Here is a 19,819-nt window from a genome sequence, read left to right on the forward strand (position 1 = left end):
GGCCTCTCGTTTCTTCTGTCGGATAATACGTCTCTCTTCCTTTTTCAGCTCTCTGTAGCGATCCCACATGGCTCGCGTTGCGCCCGATCGCAGCGTGGCTCTATAGGCAGCATCTTTTCTTTCTACGGCAGCATGACATTCCTCGTCGTACCAATTGTTTTTTCGGGCTTGCCGGAATCCGATTTCTTCTTCGGCGGCGGTACGTAGGGAACGAGAAATGTTGTTCCATTGCTCGTGCATGCCGGTTTGTTGGGCAGTGCTCTCTGAGAGCAGGAGTGAGAGTCGAGTGGCGAATCTTCTTGCTGTCTGTTGTGATTGCAGTTTTTCGATGTCGAATATTCTTTGCGTAGGTAGATGTACGTTTTTTGCTGCACAGAGGCGGGTGCGCAGTTTGGCTGCAACAAGGTAGTGATCCGAGTCGATGTTGGGTCCTCGAATCGTACGTACATCTAATACACTAGAAGCGTGTCTTCCATCTATCACAACATGATCGATCTGGTTTCAGGTTTTTCGATCAGGAGACAGCCAGGTAGCTTGGGGTCTTCAACCTAAGCATACATTATGGCTGTATAATGCGGTTATACCTCCTACTTTATCTTATGGTTCGGTAGTCTGTCTGATGGAGCTCTACCCAGCTCTAGGGAGAGTTTACAATACCAAATTACTCGGCAGAATACAGAGATGTGCAATAACGGTCGCTGCAATCAGATCATGTCCTAGGGAGGCTCTCAATGTACTGACTCACGTTATTCCAATTGGCCTACATATTAAGGAGACGGCAACCATGAGTACATTTAGGTTAAATGAAACGGGTTGCTGGATAGAAAGTCTATTATTGCGACAAGCTCAGTTAAGGAGAGGACTGGCTACATCGTCCCGACGGTCACATTCAATAGGAATTTTGCCACTCTCTTTCCATCTAAGGAGGAATGGAATAAGGGAATAAGAAAAAATTTTTCTGATGCCGCACGACTTTGCACGCATTAAATTCAGCCTAGGAGGCATAAGGTCTTGGAAACCTATATTATAAGGATGCCCTGCTTCGAAGGGGCTACAAAGCAACCATAAGTATGTGTAAAATCGTGTTCCACAACTATTAGGGAATTACGTTTTGTTCCTTTTACTTATTTTATTAACTTAACCTGTATTTGGTCACCCGGCACAGTCTGCTACACTAGCCGTCAGTTCAACAGAAGTAAACTAAAACATAAAATATCTTCACTTTAATAACTGCTAAATGCTTGCAAGTAAATATTTGTTTACAACCAATTCTTCTACAATAAATATTTTTATTGCGAGCAATCTTTCTAATATAAGTAAAAGACAAAATACTCAATACAAATTTAATTACAAGTAAACTAACTTAATGATTTGTTGTGGTGGTTTTAGAATGAACGCCTGTCTCGTCGATATATCCGCTGGTGGAGACGGTTTTGCTCACTGTCTGTGGCGTGTCCTCACCGAAACGGCTGGCCAAGCTGTCAAAGAAAAATTCAAAGAATTTAATATTATTTTGTTTACAGTTAAATACTTCGCTTGCAAAGAGCCACTTACTTAATGTTAGAAGTGGGCGTATGTGATACTGATTGTTCAGTTTTGAAGTATACCGGACCACCGTTGGAAGAGACCGATGAACTTGACGAGGACGATGTACCAAATCTGCTGGCAAGTGGCACCGATGAGGCTGAGCCAGTATTGTAATTATTATATGCGCCTGTGCCCAATCCAGCAGTAGTAGCGCCGTGGCTACTGCCGACAGTGGGATACTGAACGCCAGCATAGTTGCCACCATATCCAGCCCCATTCACATTAGCACCCACGCTTGATGAACTATGCGCGGAGGTTGAGGCAGAGCCATCATCACCAAAGCGACTGGAGAAGCTATTGACACGAAATCGTAAATGATCAAAAGTTAAAAATATACTTATACTTGGTTGCTTGAAGGTAATGTTTCATATCTTGGCACGTGAGTGTCTCAAGGAGTATAGTAACTTAAGTACGCCGAGATAAGTATCTGATTAATTGATTGATTGATTGACTGAAGCACAAATAAGTATTTTAATGATAATATTTCCCCCATTTGGTAAATACTACATCCACTTGAGTAAATGCAATTAGTCTGTTCATTAAAGTCGAAAGTTGTTGGTGAGTGTACAGAGGCACCTTGGCGTTGGCGAACGACGCTGTCATTGTATTTAAGCAGTTCGGAAGTGCTAAGGCCGATAAGCTTGAGCCTGAGACGAATGGAATATTCAATATCCGACAGTTATATGTGTACGCAAATGTGTATAAAATTCGATTTCATCAAGATCACGACCTGCAAGTCTCTCCATACGAGTCCGTCCTATTGCAAAGAAAGTTTCTTGACAAATTTTATGAACATTGCGCGACACTAGAAATAGTGAGTACCACCAACTACATATATATATATGTAATTCATTGAATTCACAAATTAGCTCCTCAATGACAAAGAAATCGAGTGACGTTTCAGGCTCACTGCTGGCTAGGTTAAACCATCAGAAGTCACTCAAAACTCAAGTCAAAGCTACAGTTAATGCTAGGGAATCACCTAACCTAAGTAGATGAAAGCTTGTGAGCCATAAAAAATTACAATTTTTGTACTTAGCTAAAATCTCTTTGTCGGATAGTCTAAGTCAATTTAAATTAAAGATGTACCTTAAAATTCATTTCAAATTTTCGATTTATTCTTATTATTAAAAAATGTTTGATAAAATGATCTTTCACTACAGATTATCTATTAAAGTCATAACGTTCAATTTACCCATTTCCCCTTACCTTGTGGTGCCAGCTGGTGTATGCGATACAGTATTCTGAGTGCTAAATACAACGGGACCGCCATTGCTGGACGATACCGATGATGAAGCCGAAGATGATGACGAACTGAAAACTTGACGACGCAAGCGACGCAAATATTGGGTAGTCTGTGAAAATATAAATATAAATTTAGATGCTTATGTACATATGGATGTAATATATTTGTATTTGTGTACGATTAAATATTATTGATATTGATATTGGCAATTTGATCCCGAAGAAGGTACGAGCATAAAAGCATTTGTAACTATTTATGTACATATGTATGTAGAGATGTACATACGTCGCTACTATTGTCAGTAATTTGACCCTTTGTAGCCTTCTGGCAATTCTTTTGCTTACATCCCAAGAAGCTTTTACCGGGTGTCCCAGTAAATTTTCTATATTGTGGCTTTACAAGGAGGAACAATCCATTTCCATTAAGGGGTTAGGGGTAGTCAGAATTTTCAAAAAATTTATTTTTTTTGCGATTTTCTTAAAGTATATTATCTTAAAAACATTTTGGGGAAGTTTCAAGTGAACCGACTTGCTAGCAGCAGCTGCAAGCAACCCACTTAATCGATAGCAAAACTTTAAATGAGTTTTTCTCAAAAGTATGTTCTTTTAACTGGTGATCACTGTAACTTAAAAACTGCTCTTGAAAAACATAAAAAACTCGTGTCTGATCGAAAAATTTTTTTCCAAAAATTTTGAATTTTATTTAACAATTAATTGTCGGTTTTTTTCTCGAAAATCTAAAAAATATTTTCTGAGGCCGCCATATTGTTCATTTTGAAAAAAGCTTTATCAGGCACAAAATTATCTATTAGTAAAACTAATTTCTCTTGTCCGATTGATTTTACATGAATCTCAAAGAACTTGTGATGATCACCGCAAGGGACTTCTGGAGAAACGGGCTTCACACAAACAGCGATAGCTTTTACAATTATTAATTTTTTTTTTTTTGAAATTTTGCTAAAGTCAAGTCGAAACATGATGTATTAATGCTATGTTTTTATTTTTGTAAAATAAAGGAATTTGCTAGCAAAAACAAAAAATGATTGAAAATCATGATTGTTTTGGGCCTCTGACTACCCCGAACCCCTTATGTATTTTAAAATCTGGATCATTTTTGTACTATTCGCTAATCATCGATCACACACATAAAAGCCCAAAGGCGGCTGATAACAAAAGTACGGTCGTTAGTGCTCAAATGGTAGACTGCTGGAAACCAAAAAATGTCCCAACTTCATAGCCTCAACTTCCAAATGCAAAAAGCTCGTATTCATTGTTTTGTAAGCCAAATTACGTGTTCAGCAGCATTTTCGAAAAACTTATGAACTATTTTAAATTCTATAGCAAACTGCCGCTCTCTGCGATTGTATCAACTTTTCGAGGTTTTCAGTTCCCAAAAGCGGAAGATTATAATTTTTGCAAATGGTGTCATAAGTCAGTCATATTTGACACTTGTTGACTAGGCAGTTGCAGTATACAAACCGGCAATAAATGGAGCGCGAAAAGGTCAAAATAAAGAATTCCATTATTCGAAATCTTTTTTTTTTATTTAGTAAAAAAGCTATTCAAAAATATAATTAATTTGTAAAATTTTTCTAATAATTGTGAAGACTACATTAAGAGGCGTAAACGATCGTTTGCTTCCATTTGCTGAGTCAAGTGATTTTTTAAACTATTAACCTTTTTGCAAACTTTCCATGGGAATGATTTCGGAGTGGGTCAGTGTTTTTGAATTGTGTTGCACATTCTCGCGGGGAACTTGAGTGTTATCCGAAGGTGCTCAAGAGAGATTGCTAGCAGGAGAAGCCTGACTGTTTTAAAACAATGTACGGAATTCCTTTTGTTGTTGTTGTTGTAGCAGCATAAACATTCCCCATACTTACATACGGCGAATGCTGCTGGAGTGGCAATCCTTGGCCGGATATAAATCCGGGTCGTTTCGGTAACAGAGAACCGACTGCCGTGGAAACGGAATCCCTTTCTCTTGGCATGCATCTCACTTCTAGCTGGCGCTTTCAAAATTTTCAGAAACAAACTTAACTTACATTGTAAAATACTCAGAAACCTTAAACCTTAAAAGCGGCTTCAAAGCCAGTTTAATCCCATGTGACTTTACTCAGTTTTAAGACTCTCTCTCTTTCTTCATTAACTCCCGAATGATAGATTCCAAGATATCTGTGAGAGTATTTCTGGGTGTGGCGTAATAATTGGATAAGCAAGAAAGAAAATTGAATAGAATGATATTCTCGGCCATGGGTAACAATAAAATTAAAAAAAAAAATTATTACGTCGCCATACCAGCTGATTCAGGTAGGGGATTGCAGATGTTGCCATCTTCTGCATTCTCTCTTCACATAAACGAAATTAAACGGTACGAAGATGAAAGCCTTTGTCTAATCTAAAGATGCAATCCGGTATCGTCTGATCAATACAGATCGAGGCTGACGAATTTCAATCAGATACGTATCACGATGCATAGCATACAAAAGTGGCGCCCATCTCGTACCGCTATTCCGCTCCCGGTGAATTAGGTGCAATAGCTGTGAGAGTGACTTCTTCTTACATTCTTGTACGCATTCCCATATCTCTCGCACTCAACGGCACGCCTCTCTGAAGGGTGCACTCTTGTATTCTATCATTATTGGATTATAACCCTACGTAAGTAGCGACACTGAAAAAGTATGCAATGAGACAACTAGCGGTAGACTAGTGACATTTTTGTAGATTTATAAACGCCGCCTACACGCATTCATTGAATTCTTCGCAGTTACCAGAAAAAATTATAACTAACAAACCAAATTTATAGTATACTCACATCTGGACTCAGAGGATGTGGCTGTGTCTTATGGCCCTCAGCATCTAGTGTGTAGAAAGCTTTCGGAATGAAATAACCAGCATCTGTAAATAAGAGAAAAAAAAAATGATTTTTAATTTGCATTTCAATTTATTTCGAAATATCTTGATAAAAAGAAATTATACAATAATCTGTGATTATAAACGACCGATTTTAATTACGTCCAATGACGTTAGATATTTTAATATTAATTGTTTGCTTTTTATTTCATTTTACTGGCTGAACAGATATTGCAGACTACTCACAGATGTACATACGTACATACATGTGTATAAAGCTATAATCGATTCAAATTTACAAATGCTCCCATATGTATGTATGTTATATGTATATATGTACGAACAAAGCTGTATATGGTTATATGGGTGTAAGGTAAGCTTATTTGTTTGTTTTCTTTTCTGGTTAAGCTGCTTTGGTTTGGTTGACATTTTTTTGTTTTGTTTCTGTTTTTGCTTATTGACTGTTATTTTAATTATAATTTATTTAGCAAAAAATATAAAATGGAAAAATAAAACTGAAGCACAAAATTCACGTTACGTTAAGTTTGTGTTTATTGAAAGTACTTTGGACGCTTTAGTGGCGAAAGTAGCCCAATGGAAAAACAATTTCGTACTTCTTTTACTTTTCTAAGCGCGATTGGAAAACTTTCTAAGTTCCAAATTTTTGCTTTTGGCATTGCTTGATTCGAGCGCACAAAACTTCAGACATTTAAAATCTGTAAACATTTCATTGTTTTCTTGCTCTTCTATATTTTATTTTCTTTTATTTTCAAAGTATGCGCCTTTTGAGGCCAACTGTAAGTATAAAATGAGAAACATCAGATATGTAAAGGGGCTTGTATGTACGAATATACATACATATGTATGTACATACATATGTAGGTATACTGAAATGATCACTTCGAGCAGCACTATAGTTCCAGCTTTAATGGTTAGTTGAGTGTTTTTTTTATGATTCTATTTTGTGTTGCTGCTAACGATGCTTTCCAATTTTAAATGCTTATAAAATGGATTTAATCTGAACTCGAATGCGTTTCTTGGAAAAGTGGCTCTCAGAATATAAGTGATCTTTCAACTATAATGATTTATTTTTAAACGCATATATTTACATGGAATCATCTCACATTTTACTGTGTAATTCTGCGAAAATGCGAGAATTTCTATTCTAGTAAAAATAAGTATTTAGCTGATCGTAATGAACCAGCAACTCAGTTATATGCAGTTAGGTTATGTGCTACAGCTGATCCAGTTACACTATTCCAATGCATAAATATGTTTATGTATGTATGTTGTATATGTTATATGTATGTATGTAAATTGTGTAACTATTTAATCTGATAATTACAATAATAGCGTAGAGTATCAAAGCTGAACAGTTTCATGTTGTCACCGGCACACAATGTAACAAGGTGACCAGGACAAAAATTTAACTATAAATTTGTAAAATAAAAAAAAGATATGTACAACATTAATTGCCATTTTAATAACAATATTTTAGATAGAAAAAATCTAGTTTTATCGTTTTTTCTGACGTATCGGAGTCCCCAAAACACTTCTCAAGCGATTGCCGGTTGAATAAATTTTCTATTTGGAAAAATTTGTTCAGCACTTGGCACAAAGTTTATAACAAATTCTGAAGCCTCTAATATCTCTGCTTCCAGCGATTTCGAAATGCGAATAATGAAAAAGCTTCTAATAAATCGCCTTCATCATATCATCGAAAAAAGTTAATACCAACTCATCAAATCGGCTTTCGAGGGAAACATTCAACAATAGTCCAAATACACGGGATAATCCGAATGATTGCCAATGCACTCAAGGAAAAGAAGGTATGCTCTGCGACCTTTCTCGACGTTTCAAAAGCTTTCGACAAAGTATGCCATGGCGGTCTACTAAATAAAATTAAAGCACAGCTGCCCGAACAATATTATCATATACTAAAGTCATAACTCTCGGATAGGTCTTCCGACTCAAACAAGATTATAAGTACAGTGAGCTGAATGAAATAGAAGCTGGAGTTCTTCAGGGGAGTGCGTTAGAACCCATTTTATATTTACTCTTTACATGTGATTTACCAGTAAAAAAAAATTGCGGTACTGCAGCACTTGCCCATTTGCTGGTAACACAGAAACCGAGACTAATACACTACTTCACTGCGCTCTAAATGATATTTTTGTGTAGACAAAAACATGGCGAATCAAGCTTAACAAATCGAAATCTGTCCATATAAATGTCTCTTAGAATAAAATAAAGTATTTTCTATTGTATCTAACTGGCGTCCAAATACCGATGCTAAGCTTACGTGGAACGAGCACATTAAGAAAAAAAGAGAATAACTTGAAATCAAATATAAAAATCTCTATTAACTCATGGGCAAAAGTCCAAGTTATCAATATTCAACAAAGTCCTGCTGTACAAGCAAATTCTGAAACCTGTATGGACATGTGGAATACAACTTTGGGGTTACTCAAGTTCCAGAACTGTAATGCAGATCATAAATTTCAGAATAAAGTATTAAGGTGTGCTGTAAATGTTCCTTGTTATATTCGCTATAACGACCGTGAATGCCATTTTGGCATCGAATCAGTCGCCGCCAAAATACAGTAGTATGCTAAGTCGCACTTGAATAGGCTTCAACAGGATATAAACAGCGAAGCTTCGTTACTGTCAGACCTAAGCAATTGGAAGACAAGGCTTAAACAAAAGAAGCCCCAAAACTTGAAATCATTGCTGCCGGCAATGGCACAAGAGAGTTTCATTCGACAGCTTTCATAGACTTTTGTTGTTGCAACAGTGAGAGTTCTCTTTCGGTGTTACCTGTTATGTTCACACTCCATGCAATTGTTACTTTTTAGTCTACAGTCCACAACAACATTGAGAAGAACAAAAGCAGAAAGGAATCACAAGTACCGAGTTGAAGCAACAAATGTTTCCCTTTATGAGCGCAGTCCTACTATTGTAATACTCGTTAAGGGCTTCCAGGCAAATGTAAATTTTTGCCAGCTTCTTTTCAGTGGTATTGGTATATCTTTATTTATACCAGTTACTTCATCTATTCGCCACCTGCTAACACTTGGCGAACCGAAGACGTCAAAGTCACGTACATATCGCACCCTAAATACAAAAGGGTCACAACTAAAAATGTTCTTTCTGCTCAAATATGAACGAGACGTTATCAATAAAACGGACCGCGGATGATATATGGCAAAAATAAATTTTTTGTTTTTTGGTAGAACTGTTATAAGCTTACATGGCAAATTTCAGCGTTATATGTCATATAGTTTGTTTTCTGTGCTACTATAAAGAAGTCAAGCTCGAGTGTGGAAAATGTTGAGTTGTGACCTTTTTGTATTTAGGGTGCGATATCTATCTTTGTAGCAAATTCAATATCAGTCATTTGATTGGCAGTCTGATGGTCAGTACTGATCTCACAGGTTTGAGCATAGAAAATAGCACCAAAATGTATTAGTGCTGGGGTGACTGCCTCAGAAAGGACATACTCAGACAAGTGGCCATGGGCGGCTAATATCCAATTGCGATGTCAATCCCGAAATTTCACTATTAATTTATATGTATTAATCACGAGTTAACTTATCCACTTGCTTCCAGTTAAATTGTGGGACAAATTTCGAATGAAATGAAAAAAATTTCACATTAATCCAAATTACAAAAGTATCTCCTTATTCTTGCTGCTTTAAACTGCTGCTTTTTGGCCGAGAGGTTTTATATAATAATTCTAGATCGCGGTGATAAGACTCAATTTAAAATATCATAGTTTCATCATCTTATAAGCAAATTTTCAATATCGTGAGCCATAGTGTTTTCAGATTTTAGTTTTTAGACTTGTACTAATGTTTTTTGACAAAAAAAAAACACCTTTCAAATGGAACAAACTTTATTTGTTTGCTTAAGTAGGCTTTTTTTTTTTGGTCTAATAGGATGTGATTTGTGCTGTTTAATTTATAAATTGCAGTACATACGCATCGGGTGTTGAGTGAATAATAGAGTAAAAGAAGGCACATTGAGGAGGTGGCAGCAGTAGAGAAAAAACAACTAGAATAATGCATTGTGTGTTCAAATTTGGTTCTTAAAAAATAATTAAAAATTGACAGTTAAGGGTAGTTGAAACAAAATTTTACAATTTCGAGGCCAAATAAATAAAAAATAATCAAATCAGCTAATCTACTGATACTATATACTTGTCCAATGAGCCTTGGAGTAAAGTAAAAACTGCAAGATTTTTTTGATGTTTATTTCATGTTTTTTTCAATAAAATTTTTATTGTACATAATCTAAATAACTATTTTCAAAATAACTTTGTTTTTAGACATTTTTGATTTCCAAAATATTTCTAAACACAAGCTTTTGATCCCAAAACTGCATTAATAATATCCCAAAATCTTGGGATTAATAATTAGCGCTAATATTGGCATCCCTAATATTCACTACTTATCCTCAGAAATATTTAGTTTTATAGTATTAACAGACGGCTGCGTTAATCTGAAAATCCGGGGCAGTTAATATCTTTAAAATTGTAGTGTAACCGACGCTTGTTACGCGGATTAGTAAACAGCTGATTAGCTTATTGGATAGTTTTGTCAGTAAAAGGCCTCAGGCAACAAGTACGGGTATTTACTACCCTGATAGTAAAAAAAATATTTGTTTAAGAAAAATCTCCAATTGCAATTCCTCAAACTGCTCCGAAATATCAAAACAATTAATGTAATTTCGGACGTGTTTGTGCAAACTAGCATTGCATTTAGGCTTTCTTGTTCTGCTCTTTAAAAGCTTCAATATTTTTCATTCACAATGGATAGTAACCGTCATTTTTCCGAATTAAGTCGTAAATCCCGATGAATGCTACGGTCTGTCTATTCTATTAGCATTGCTTAAGCAGAGCGCGGTTGAGAAGAAGTGTGATGTGATAATTCCACCTTATCAGCCTGAAAACAACTTCCACAGTAGAAACTAAAACTTATGTTGATCCTCAAAGTATGCATTTTTATCGGACGATGCCCAGTTAGATCTACCACTTTTAACAAAAGTAACTTAAGCAGCTGCCTCTACTATGTACCACCATCGATCGCAAGTCTAAAGACCTTTACACCATGAGATGATGTGTCGCCCAGCCTCTGTTAAGATAATTACTGCGAGCGTACAGTAAGTGCTACCATAAGACTAGCTATAAGATAAATGTGGGCCCTTTTAAAGTTTATTACACTAGGAGCAAGTAATTGACCAACTCTACATACCTCTCCAGTCTACATAACTCTTTAATGTTTTTACTACAATAATCAGGCAGCCAAATGGTGTGGTCGATGTAAAGTTCCTGATTACATCAACATCCTCAGCAATGCTTCTATCCAACTTCAAATTATCTCCGACTATGTTCCCTGTCTCTTAGTTATAAAATTGTACACCTCTTTTTGAATAAGAATATGTCACCAAAGCAAATACACACTGATCAATCAATCAGATATCAGTTTGAAGATGTGAAGAACAGTACCCATTTGCCTATTCATGGCATGGGTAAATGTTGCCTTGCCTGCAACGGCTACGTTGGCACTCTTTACTATCAGGTGGACTGACCTAAGTTTATGAGTATTTTACCCATAGTATCACTTTTGTACGATTTTTACATACAAAAAATGGAACTATTTATATTTTCTTTGATATATTGTGCATTCAATAAGTGATTTTAATCGCGGATAGTAGCACGTGTTATTAAAAAATAAAATGGAATCTTCGAACGCGTATAAGAGGCATATTTTGTACTCTTTTTATAAAAGTGGTAAAAATGCAACAACTGCTGCTGCAGAAATAAACACCGCGCGCTGGTCGTCTTGAAATCTTTAACTTGCTCGAACTCGTGGAAGCTGAGCCAAATTTGACAGTCGATATGATAGCTCAGAGGTGAAATTCATCGTATGGAAGAGTTCACAGGCTCCTGGTTCAGTTGGGAAAGGTTTCAAAGCTGGGAAAATAGGTTCCGCATAGATTTTCCGTCGCCAACCTTCAGCAGAGAGAGAGAATGTGTGTTCTCAGCTGCTGCAACGGCTTGAAAATGAAAGTTTTTTGGTTACTGGCGATGAAAAATGGGTCCTTTACAATAATCCTGTTCGCAAACGCCAATGGTTAGATAAAGATGAATCACCAGAACCGACCCCTAGAGATGGCCTTCACCCCAAGAAGATTCTCCTGCCTATTTGGTGGGATATGGCCGGTATTGTTTATTATGAACTTCTGGAACCAAACCAACAGATAACTGCTGATTATTATTCCCATCAGCTATCAAACCTGAATGAGGCACTTACCACCATACTCTCCGGTATGGTGATTATCGCCTTTTCAGAGGACTTCAATCCCATATGAGTAACAAGAACTACTCCTCAAAAGAAGCTATAAAAAGGGATATCGAAGCGTATTTTGGCTCCAAGGACTGACCGATATTTAGGCAACGTCATGACTCCCAGAAGATTCCATAAATGAAAGAAAAAAAAATTGTATTTTTATTGGTGGCCCTATTCAAAAGCCTTACTTAATTTAATCAAGTAAATAATCAAAAACAATAAAATAATCTTTCAACCTTTCAATATATGCGACTGGTAGCCAACAACAATTGAATGTCATTGCTACGTCAATCATAAATTTTCAATCTCAATTTACAAATTGATATAATATGAGTTGCTTGGGAAATCCCAAAGCTCGTGAGCAGTTTAGTGGCATAATCCATAAATTCGCTGCTACTGATTACGATTATTCTGCTAGTTAGCTTGATGATTATTCATTCTCTGTATTTAAGGCATTAAGGCTGGCAATAAATTGCAAAATATAAAATTTAAAATATTTATAGTATAAATATTATAAAGTAAGTGCAGCAAATGCAGCTGCTGAGATTTTTCAAAATAAAAATATATTTTTTAAGAACATTATTTTATTGACTGATCATTTGAATACTGCCCGTTTTTTTGTAGCAAGTGTAAGTTGCAAAGTTGGAGATATTATTAGATTTTGCCAGAATAAATCCCATAAAAATATCGAAAATTCACTGTATAAATGCAATCAGTTCAATTAGCTTTTGGCTCAATTAGTGTTCCTACCCAATATTTAGACATGCATTGTATAATAAATGTACTCAGCGGACCCAAAATTAAAACAAGCCTGAGTTTTTGAACTTGATAAATATGGTATTTAAATTAGATGGCGCTTCGGGAAGATAAAATATAAATATTTATGTATTACTGTTGTACAAAGTAGAAGAAAGTAAACAGCGATATTCGTTACCGCCGACTCCTTAAGTTCTACAAATCTTCCACTTAAACCGGCTCTAGATCATTCAATAGATTTTGGCATCGTTCATGATGTCCTGGGCCATGCACTTGTTGACAAAAAAAAATTAAGGCTGATGCAAAAAGCGACCAATGTACTTCATCACTTCAAAATTATAACTATCAACAATCTCTTGGGTACTCAGAAACGTAAGTTCCCTGACTGTTTACTTGATGATAGGCAATGCTTCCTTTTTTTCTCGTTAACTTGCAAACTCACTCACTTCGCCTCATTATTCTGTTTACAAAAATGCTAAGTGAACGATTTGTTTGGCTGCTCGTAATATAAAAGGTTTCAAAACTTTAAGGTTTCAACAAAAAAGCAGCAGCGATTTGTTTGGCTGCTCGTATAATAAAAATTTTCAAACAATAAATTGAAGAAGTTGCACTAGGACGTTACCCTGTCTAAAACTTTGTTTTAATAAAAAGCAAGCGAATAGGCCTTTTGAATTTCTCTTCTTCTCGATTCTATTATTTCATTTCAAATATCTGTATTAGTTAAGTATATAAGAATTAAATAAAATTAGAATCTTTAATGCAAAACCTTTTTATAAAAGAAATGTCCCTTTAATTTTCTGATAGTACAATAGTGCGATAGTACAATAGAGTCAAGTCGAAATGCTCCTAAAATTTGTGCCGAATGTTTTTCTCGCCTCCGCGGGACACAGAGTTTCTATGATATTAAAATTGTTCATGATATTAGCGCACTAATTTGCTAGCATCAGCCTAGGGCCGAATATGCTGACCGCAAGGTGCATATAACACATAAATATGTATGTATGTGCATATACATATGCGTACATATTAAATACCATATAATCATCACTTCTCTGTTGATGATCAAAAATTAGCCGGGATTTATTTTATATAATTAAATATGACTCATTGCAATATTTATTTATATCTCCAAAGTATTATTCATGGAGATGTGTTTGTGTTTGCGTAATTTCAGTATTTCGTAAGTCAATAAAATCCGCAAAAACAATGAGTGATCAATAATTAATAAATCTTAATTATCTTAACTCTTCGGAGATTATTTTCTAAGAATCTAAATGGAAAAAAGAAAAAAGCAAAACTTGATGAGTCTGATGTTCTGAACTTGCGCTTCTACGCTTTCACATTGTACAACTTCTAAGTGTTAAGCGCTTCAAGAACTGCCTTCTGATTCTGATGAAACCCAAAATTAATGATGATGTAATAAAGTTGAGTGTTTTAAAGTTAGTATGTCTATAACAATAAAAGTAAGTTCTTAAACGACGAAGATTTTTAATCATCAGCTGTATTTGAGGAATTTTTTTATCCGTTCATTGTGTTTTATTCTCTTCAGATGCGGAAATTCCCAAACACACACACACACTTCAAATAACTTTGCAAGTAACTTTGAAAACATCTCTTTTTACATTAACTGTCAATGAGGTTGCTGAAATTACTCACCGGCTTCAGCTAATGCGGTGGCAAATACAGCCGCCACAACAACAATTGCGCATCCAACAAAATGTTTCATATTTTCGGTTTTCCCCACTTAAAATGACTATAAATCTACAAAAATAAACGAAAATGTTCATTAGCTCCTTAATGGCAATGATGTTTTGTTTTTTTGCTGTTTTTTTTATTATTTCACTTAAAAATTAACAGTCAACATTTGCCAAGCAAAAGACTTAAAGTACGAACTTGCTAATTATGGCAGCACACAAATGTGACAACGCGCACGACAGAACAACGACTAAACTGCCAATACTGCGACCGTAGAGTTTTTATACGCGATTCGTGTTGATCTGACTAGATTGCGCTTTACTTCGTTTGAGTTAAAATGAACTGTGAAGATGGTACGAACACGAGTAAATACTTTTTGACTAATCCGAAAGATCTTCGAACAGAACAAATGGAAATTGCGCACACCAGCGCAAAATTGGACACACGCAGGCAGATAATGCCGTTTATTCATACATATATATATACATATGTATATGTATGTATATATTTACATACAAGTAGCTGTATGGATAGAATCACGTTTGAGTGAAGAAATGAAGTTCAAGTAGAACTTTTGTTGGGGAAAGTAGCTTCAGGTACGAATTCACAATTTCCAGTGATTCCTGAAAGATCGTAACACGAATATAGCCTTTTATGCCTTATGACAGACACATTTTTGCCAATTGTTTAAACAATTTTTTTTTTTTAAACAAGACATTTGTTATTTTGTTTTGTGCACACATTTTAATCATTACCTTTGTTTAACAATTTGAACGTAACCTATTGCTTGTTGTGCGAGTTGTGCTAAGTCAGCGATTTGATAATTGAATTATTTTTTGTGTGTATTCATTTATGAATAAATAAGTTTGTTGATGTTAAAATCCCCCGAAATTCAGGTTTGATAGTTAAAACTCGCGTTTGTGTTTATGTAAGATTATCAAGTATTTTATTTTTTGTACAGAAATTTGTTATGTCCCAAAAGATATATGGTATGGTAATAAAGTTAAATTTGCAAAATTTACTCAACTTTAAATGTAAAAACAAGTTACATTTCTTACAAACCTTTTTTCCATAAGTTGCACAGTCCGTTAAAGTAGTATAAATTTAAAGTAATAAATTTTGTAGATGAATTGTAATATTCAAATTAATATCATAATATACTTAATTTCAACTCCCACCCCACATTCAGCAGTTAGATTAGTCAGACTGCTCTTAAAATATTTACTCGGAAAATTAATATTTCTTAAATTCCATTCGTGCATGCCCTTAAATCATCTTAATAATTTACCTAAGCCAGTAGAATATTTGGATCTTTGAAGAAGTGTAGCGCATTTTTCGAAGTCCAGGGTATTCTCACGCAAAATATTAAATGAATTCCACATTTTCCAAAAGTCTACAGATCTCACAGAGGCCGTTTATATATATGTATAATTGGCCCATACACCCTTTCTGGATGTTTGGTCGAGCTCCTCCTCCTATTTCCTATGTGTGCCGACTCCGAACGGCAGATATTTTTTATGAGGAGGTTTACCATTGCCTGCCGAGGGGCGACCGCTATTAGAAAAAACTGTTTCCTTATTTTAGTCTTTCACCGAGATTCGAACTTACGTTCTCTCTGTGAATACCGAATGATAGTCACGGACCAACCCATTCGGCTACGGCGGCCGCCGGCCGTTAGCCATCTCTAAACCTGACTCTCACGTGTCCAAGTGTCCCGCTAATATTCCCGTAAGGAGACAAAATCCGTTTTGGAGAATCTCATTAAATTCTGTCGGATGCTGAAAAACTCAAAAACGATACTCTCCAAACGTCTAGATTAGCCCGCTCTCTGTTTACACTATTATAGTCTTTTCTCATCAACTTGCGAATACAAAGAGCCCGACAGGATTGAATACCTATAGTCGATTCCTCAAGACTTGCATTAGACAAGTTACTCAGTGAAAGTTACTGAAAAAGGATACCAGATTCAAATTCTATTCCAATTTTCTATGCGCCTGTAATTTTGAATTTCATTATCACTTAGAGCCACATCAAACTGCAGAGTACCATAATTACAGATTCTGGATGCCTAATAGACGCCTTAAGTCTCAGTGCAGGCGCTTTTAGCTAAACAACCGGAAATCAGTGCTTGGTATTGAATAGATAACAAAATTTGTTAATTAACTTTTGTTTTTGACGAAAAATTTTACAATGTTTTCCTCGTCTTAACCTAAATAACTGTTCAACTAAGTACTTTTAACAAAAAAATAAAGGAATGCGCTTTTTACTGGATATCTTTACAATGTAGAAAATATCTTGAGCCACAGAAGCTTTACCGAAAAACTCATTATTACTTCACAAAGTTGGCCATTGCCTTCTGTCAATTATTTTCCTTTTTCATGATTTACTTCCAAACGATTTAAGCATAGCCCACCAATCACTTTTTCGCGCTCATGCAGTCACAGAGAATTGTGTCTCCTCAGTGGCTTACTTCGCCGTGGAACTATGTTATATTATATCGTCAATAAATGTCTCCCTTCTCTCGAAAACTTCAAGAGTTATAACATTTGATGTAGCAACATTGTGCAGAGGCAAAAAAAGACAAATCGTAATACAGCAATTATGAATGAGGAAGAGCTGTAGAATGAGGCATTTACTGTAATACAAGGTGAAGTCCGCAATTAACAAGGCTGGCGTCTGTTTTTGATGGCGCCATACTTTTTAATGAATTAGTGCGTTGGAAGTTACATTCCTAGCTGACTTCCAGTGAAAGCTTGGTAACATTCGGTTCAGTGGAAGCGAAGTTATTGCTTCTAAAGTGTAAGTATGTTTGTGTCATCGGAACAAAAGTGAGTTTCGAACAAAGAAGAAAGTTTCAGAGATGATTGTAAATTCAGTATTCACCGATAACTCCATCGAAATTGTTAGTAAATTTATCAAAGATTTATCGATTTATCGCATTTTAACTGATCATTTGGGCTTACGAAAAGTCTATGCTCGTTTCATTCCGCACAAGTGAACTGAGTACCAAAAATTGCTCAGAGTTGAACATTCGAAAGACCTCATTAAAGAGACGATAAAAAAGGAGAACTTCCTTTGCAACATTGTAACTGGTGATGAAACGTGGTGTTTCTAACATGAACCTGAAACTAAGCATCAAAGTGCCGAATGGAAGGCTCCAAATGAGCCACCACTCAAAAAATCTCGTTTGGAGAAGTCAAAAATCAAGTAGACGCTCATTTGTTTTTACGATTCCAAAGGAATTGTCCACAAGGAGTTCGTGCCAATGCAATTTTCTATCTTGGTGTTTTGAAGCGTTTGTTGCATCGCATTCGTCGAATTCACCCTGAATACTGCGAAGGAGGAAGCTGGCACTTATTGTATAATAATGCACCTCATCTCATCGATCCACTCTTGTGACTGATTTTTTTAATCATCAATCACTCACCGTATTCGCCTGATATGGTCTCTGTGACTTTTCTACCTAATCGGAAAATTGCATTTGGTCATGAAAGGAAAACGTTTTGCGTCCGTAGGGGCTATCCAAAAGGCTTGAACCGACATCCTGAAGGATGTCAATGACCTGAAACACGCTGTCGAAACGCTTTTAGATCGCGCAAAACAGTGTATCGAGGCAAGATCAAGAACGAAACAGAACAAAACTCCTGCCTCTTTTATTTTAGTTCAGTCTTGTTTATTTATTTTAGTTCACCTTGTTTTGTCCATCTGCCGTTTTGTCCATAAACGTGTATTTTTTACAGTATATTATTTTGATCTGAATTATTTGAACATACTTGATGAAACTTCGTTTACTATTAATATTATCTTATATAACAATAAAATAAATAGGTATATAAATAAATATAAATATAAATAAATATTTATTGTATATAAAATATAATAAAATTTAAGGATGCAATTTTATAGAGTCGAAGTTTATATTATTCCCTAGAGAATTCTAGTAGGGGTCCTCTCAGGCGAAAATAAAGTACACCATCAATAAACGTCTGTTTGGTTTTATTATAGTATCATACATATACCCTATGATCAGAATGTACCGGGAATGTTTAATTTAAACGAATCGAAGGCGTAGTACACCATGAGTACCTTCCATAGGGCCAGACAGTTTGAGAGATACTGTACGTCGCAAACGGCCGGAAGTGTGGACAAACAATTCTTGGATTTTTCATGATGATAGCGCGCCATCACACCGAGCCCAAATTGTGCTGGATTATTTGACCAAACACCAAGTAAATGCCACCGTGCAAGCACCGTATTCCCCTGATATGGTCCCGTGCGACTTCTTTTTGTTTTCCAAGTTGAAATTACCACTTCGTGGAAGGAGATTTCAGTCGATAGGGGAGCTGAAGCCCATCTCTTCGTCGGCCTACCAGGGGTGCATGGAGGACTGGGTTAAACGTTGGCACATGTGTGTTATATTTTGAAGGAGATAAAATAAATTTGCCTGAAATTTAACTCTTTTAGGTTTTATTTAAACATTGCCGATACCTTCTGATCATAGGGTATATCTATGAAATCACACAAAACAATTTCCATGAACTGCAATAACCTTGTCGATCCGGGTCCGAAAACTATTAGAAGAGCGAATCAAAGCTTCTTATTAATATTGACTATAACGGTATTAATTGCAGCCTTCAAAGGAGAAATGATGGTACGTCTCACAGAATGCGTCGCACAGTTGTCTCATGTGTGTTCCAGTTATTTTGATTTATTATATGCACTTTATAAGCAGAAATAGTAGAAATACTCATTTCTTACGCAAATTTTCAATTCAAAATTAAATAGAAATTTCTGTTGACTGAGAATCAGCATCATTGCATTCTAATTTGTGCGGTTTGCAATTTCGGTTTCCGAATAAAACTGCGTAATTTCAAGCTCTTGCTTATATACCAAATCCGACCTGAATTTTTTAAATAAAGAGTTTTTCAAAAGACGCACCTAGATGTTGTTTTAAAACAAATAAAAATGTAGATTTTTTCAGGTGTCACTATTTTTATTCAAAATACAACACTTAACATTTATATGTGAAAGATTATATAATTTAAATGTCCACCATGGGCGCATCTACAGATAAAATCCGCCAAAAAGTCGATTCATGAAGGCCTAATTGTTGAGAACGTCGAGATATTGATAGTGAAGGTTGTTCCGCAAGATTTTGCGCCACAGCAGCAATATCCTCAATAGAACGTCCAGTTTTCGGTGTGCCAGTCATTTTCTATATTCGACAGAACCAGTTTTTTGAAATTCGTACACCAACCTTTGATTTGTTTTCTAATTCGGATGATTATTTCCACCAAAACAAGTCACGAAATTTGCGATATGTTGTTCTTAAAGAT

At 35.7% G+C, this 19,819-nt stretch overlaps 1 protein-coding gene across 1 annotated transcript; it reads right to left on the bottom strand.

The window, feature by feature from the left end:
• Positions 1-1,269: 1,269 nt before the first annotated feature.
• Positions 1,270-14,789, bottom strand: LOC128854946 (dachshund homolog 1). The gene is made up of 6 exons (XM_054089467.1): positions 14,682-14,789; positions 14,445-14,549; positions 5,645-5,727; positions 2,797-2,942; positions 1,555-1,881; positions 1,270-1,478 (listed from the first exon to the last, which is right to left on the bottom strand). The coding sequence occupies exons 2-6, from the start codon at positions 14,512-14,514 to the stop codon at positions 1,364-1,366; spliced, it is 741 nt and encodes a 246-aa protein (XP_053945442.1). The 5' UTR covers positions 14,515-14,549; positions 14,682-14,789; the 3' UTR covers positions 1,270-1,363.
• Between the last annotated feature and the right edge of the window lie 5,030 nt (positions 14,790-19,819).

The sequence above is a fragment of the Anastrepha ludens genome, chromosome 2, assembly GCF_028408465.1.
Source record: "Anastrepha ludens isolate Willacy chromosome 2, idAnaLude1.1, whole genome shotgun sequence".
NCBI classification, from domain to species: Eukaryota; Metazoa; Arthropoda; class Insecta; order Diptera; family Tephritidae; genus Anastrepha; species Anastrepha ludens.

Coding starts and splice junctions, on each gene's coding strand:
- LOC128854946 (XM_054089467.1), bottom strand. CDS start 14,514: ATGAAACATTTTGTTGGATGCGCAATTGTTGTTGTGGCGGCTGTATTT. Junction 5,728..14,444: donor CACCGCATTAGCTGAAGCCG/GTGAGTAATTTC, acceptor TCTTATTTACAG/ATGCTGGTTATTTCATTCCG. Junction 1,882..2,796: donor ACACCAGCTGGCACCACAAG/GTAAGGGGAAAT, acceptor TCGTGTCAATAG/CTTCTCCAGTCGCTTTGGTG.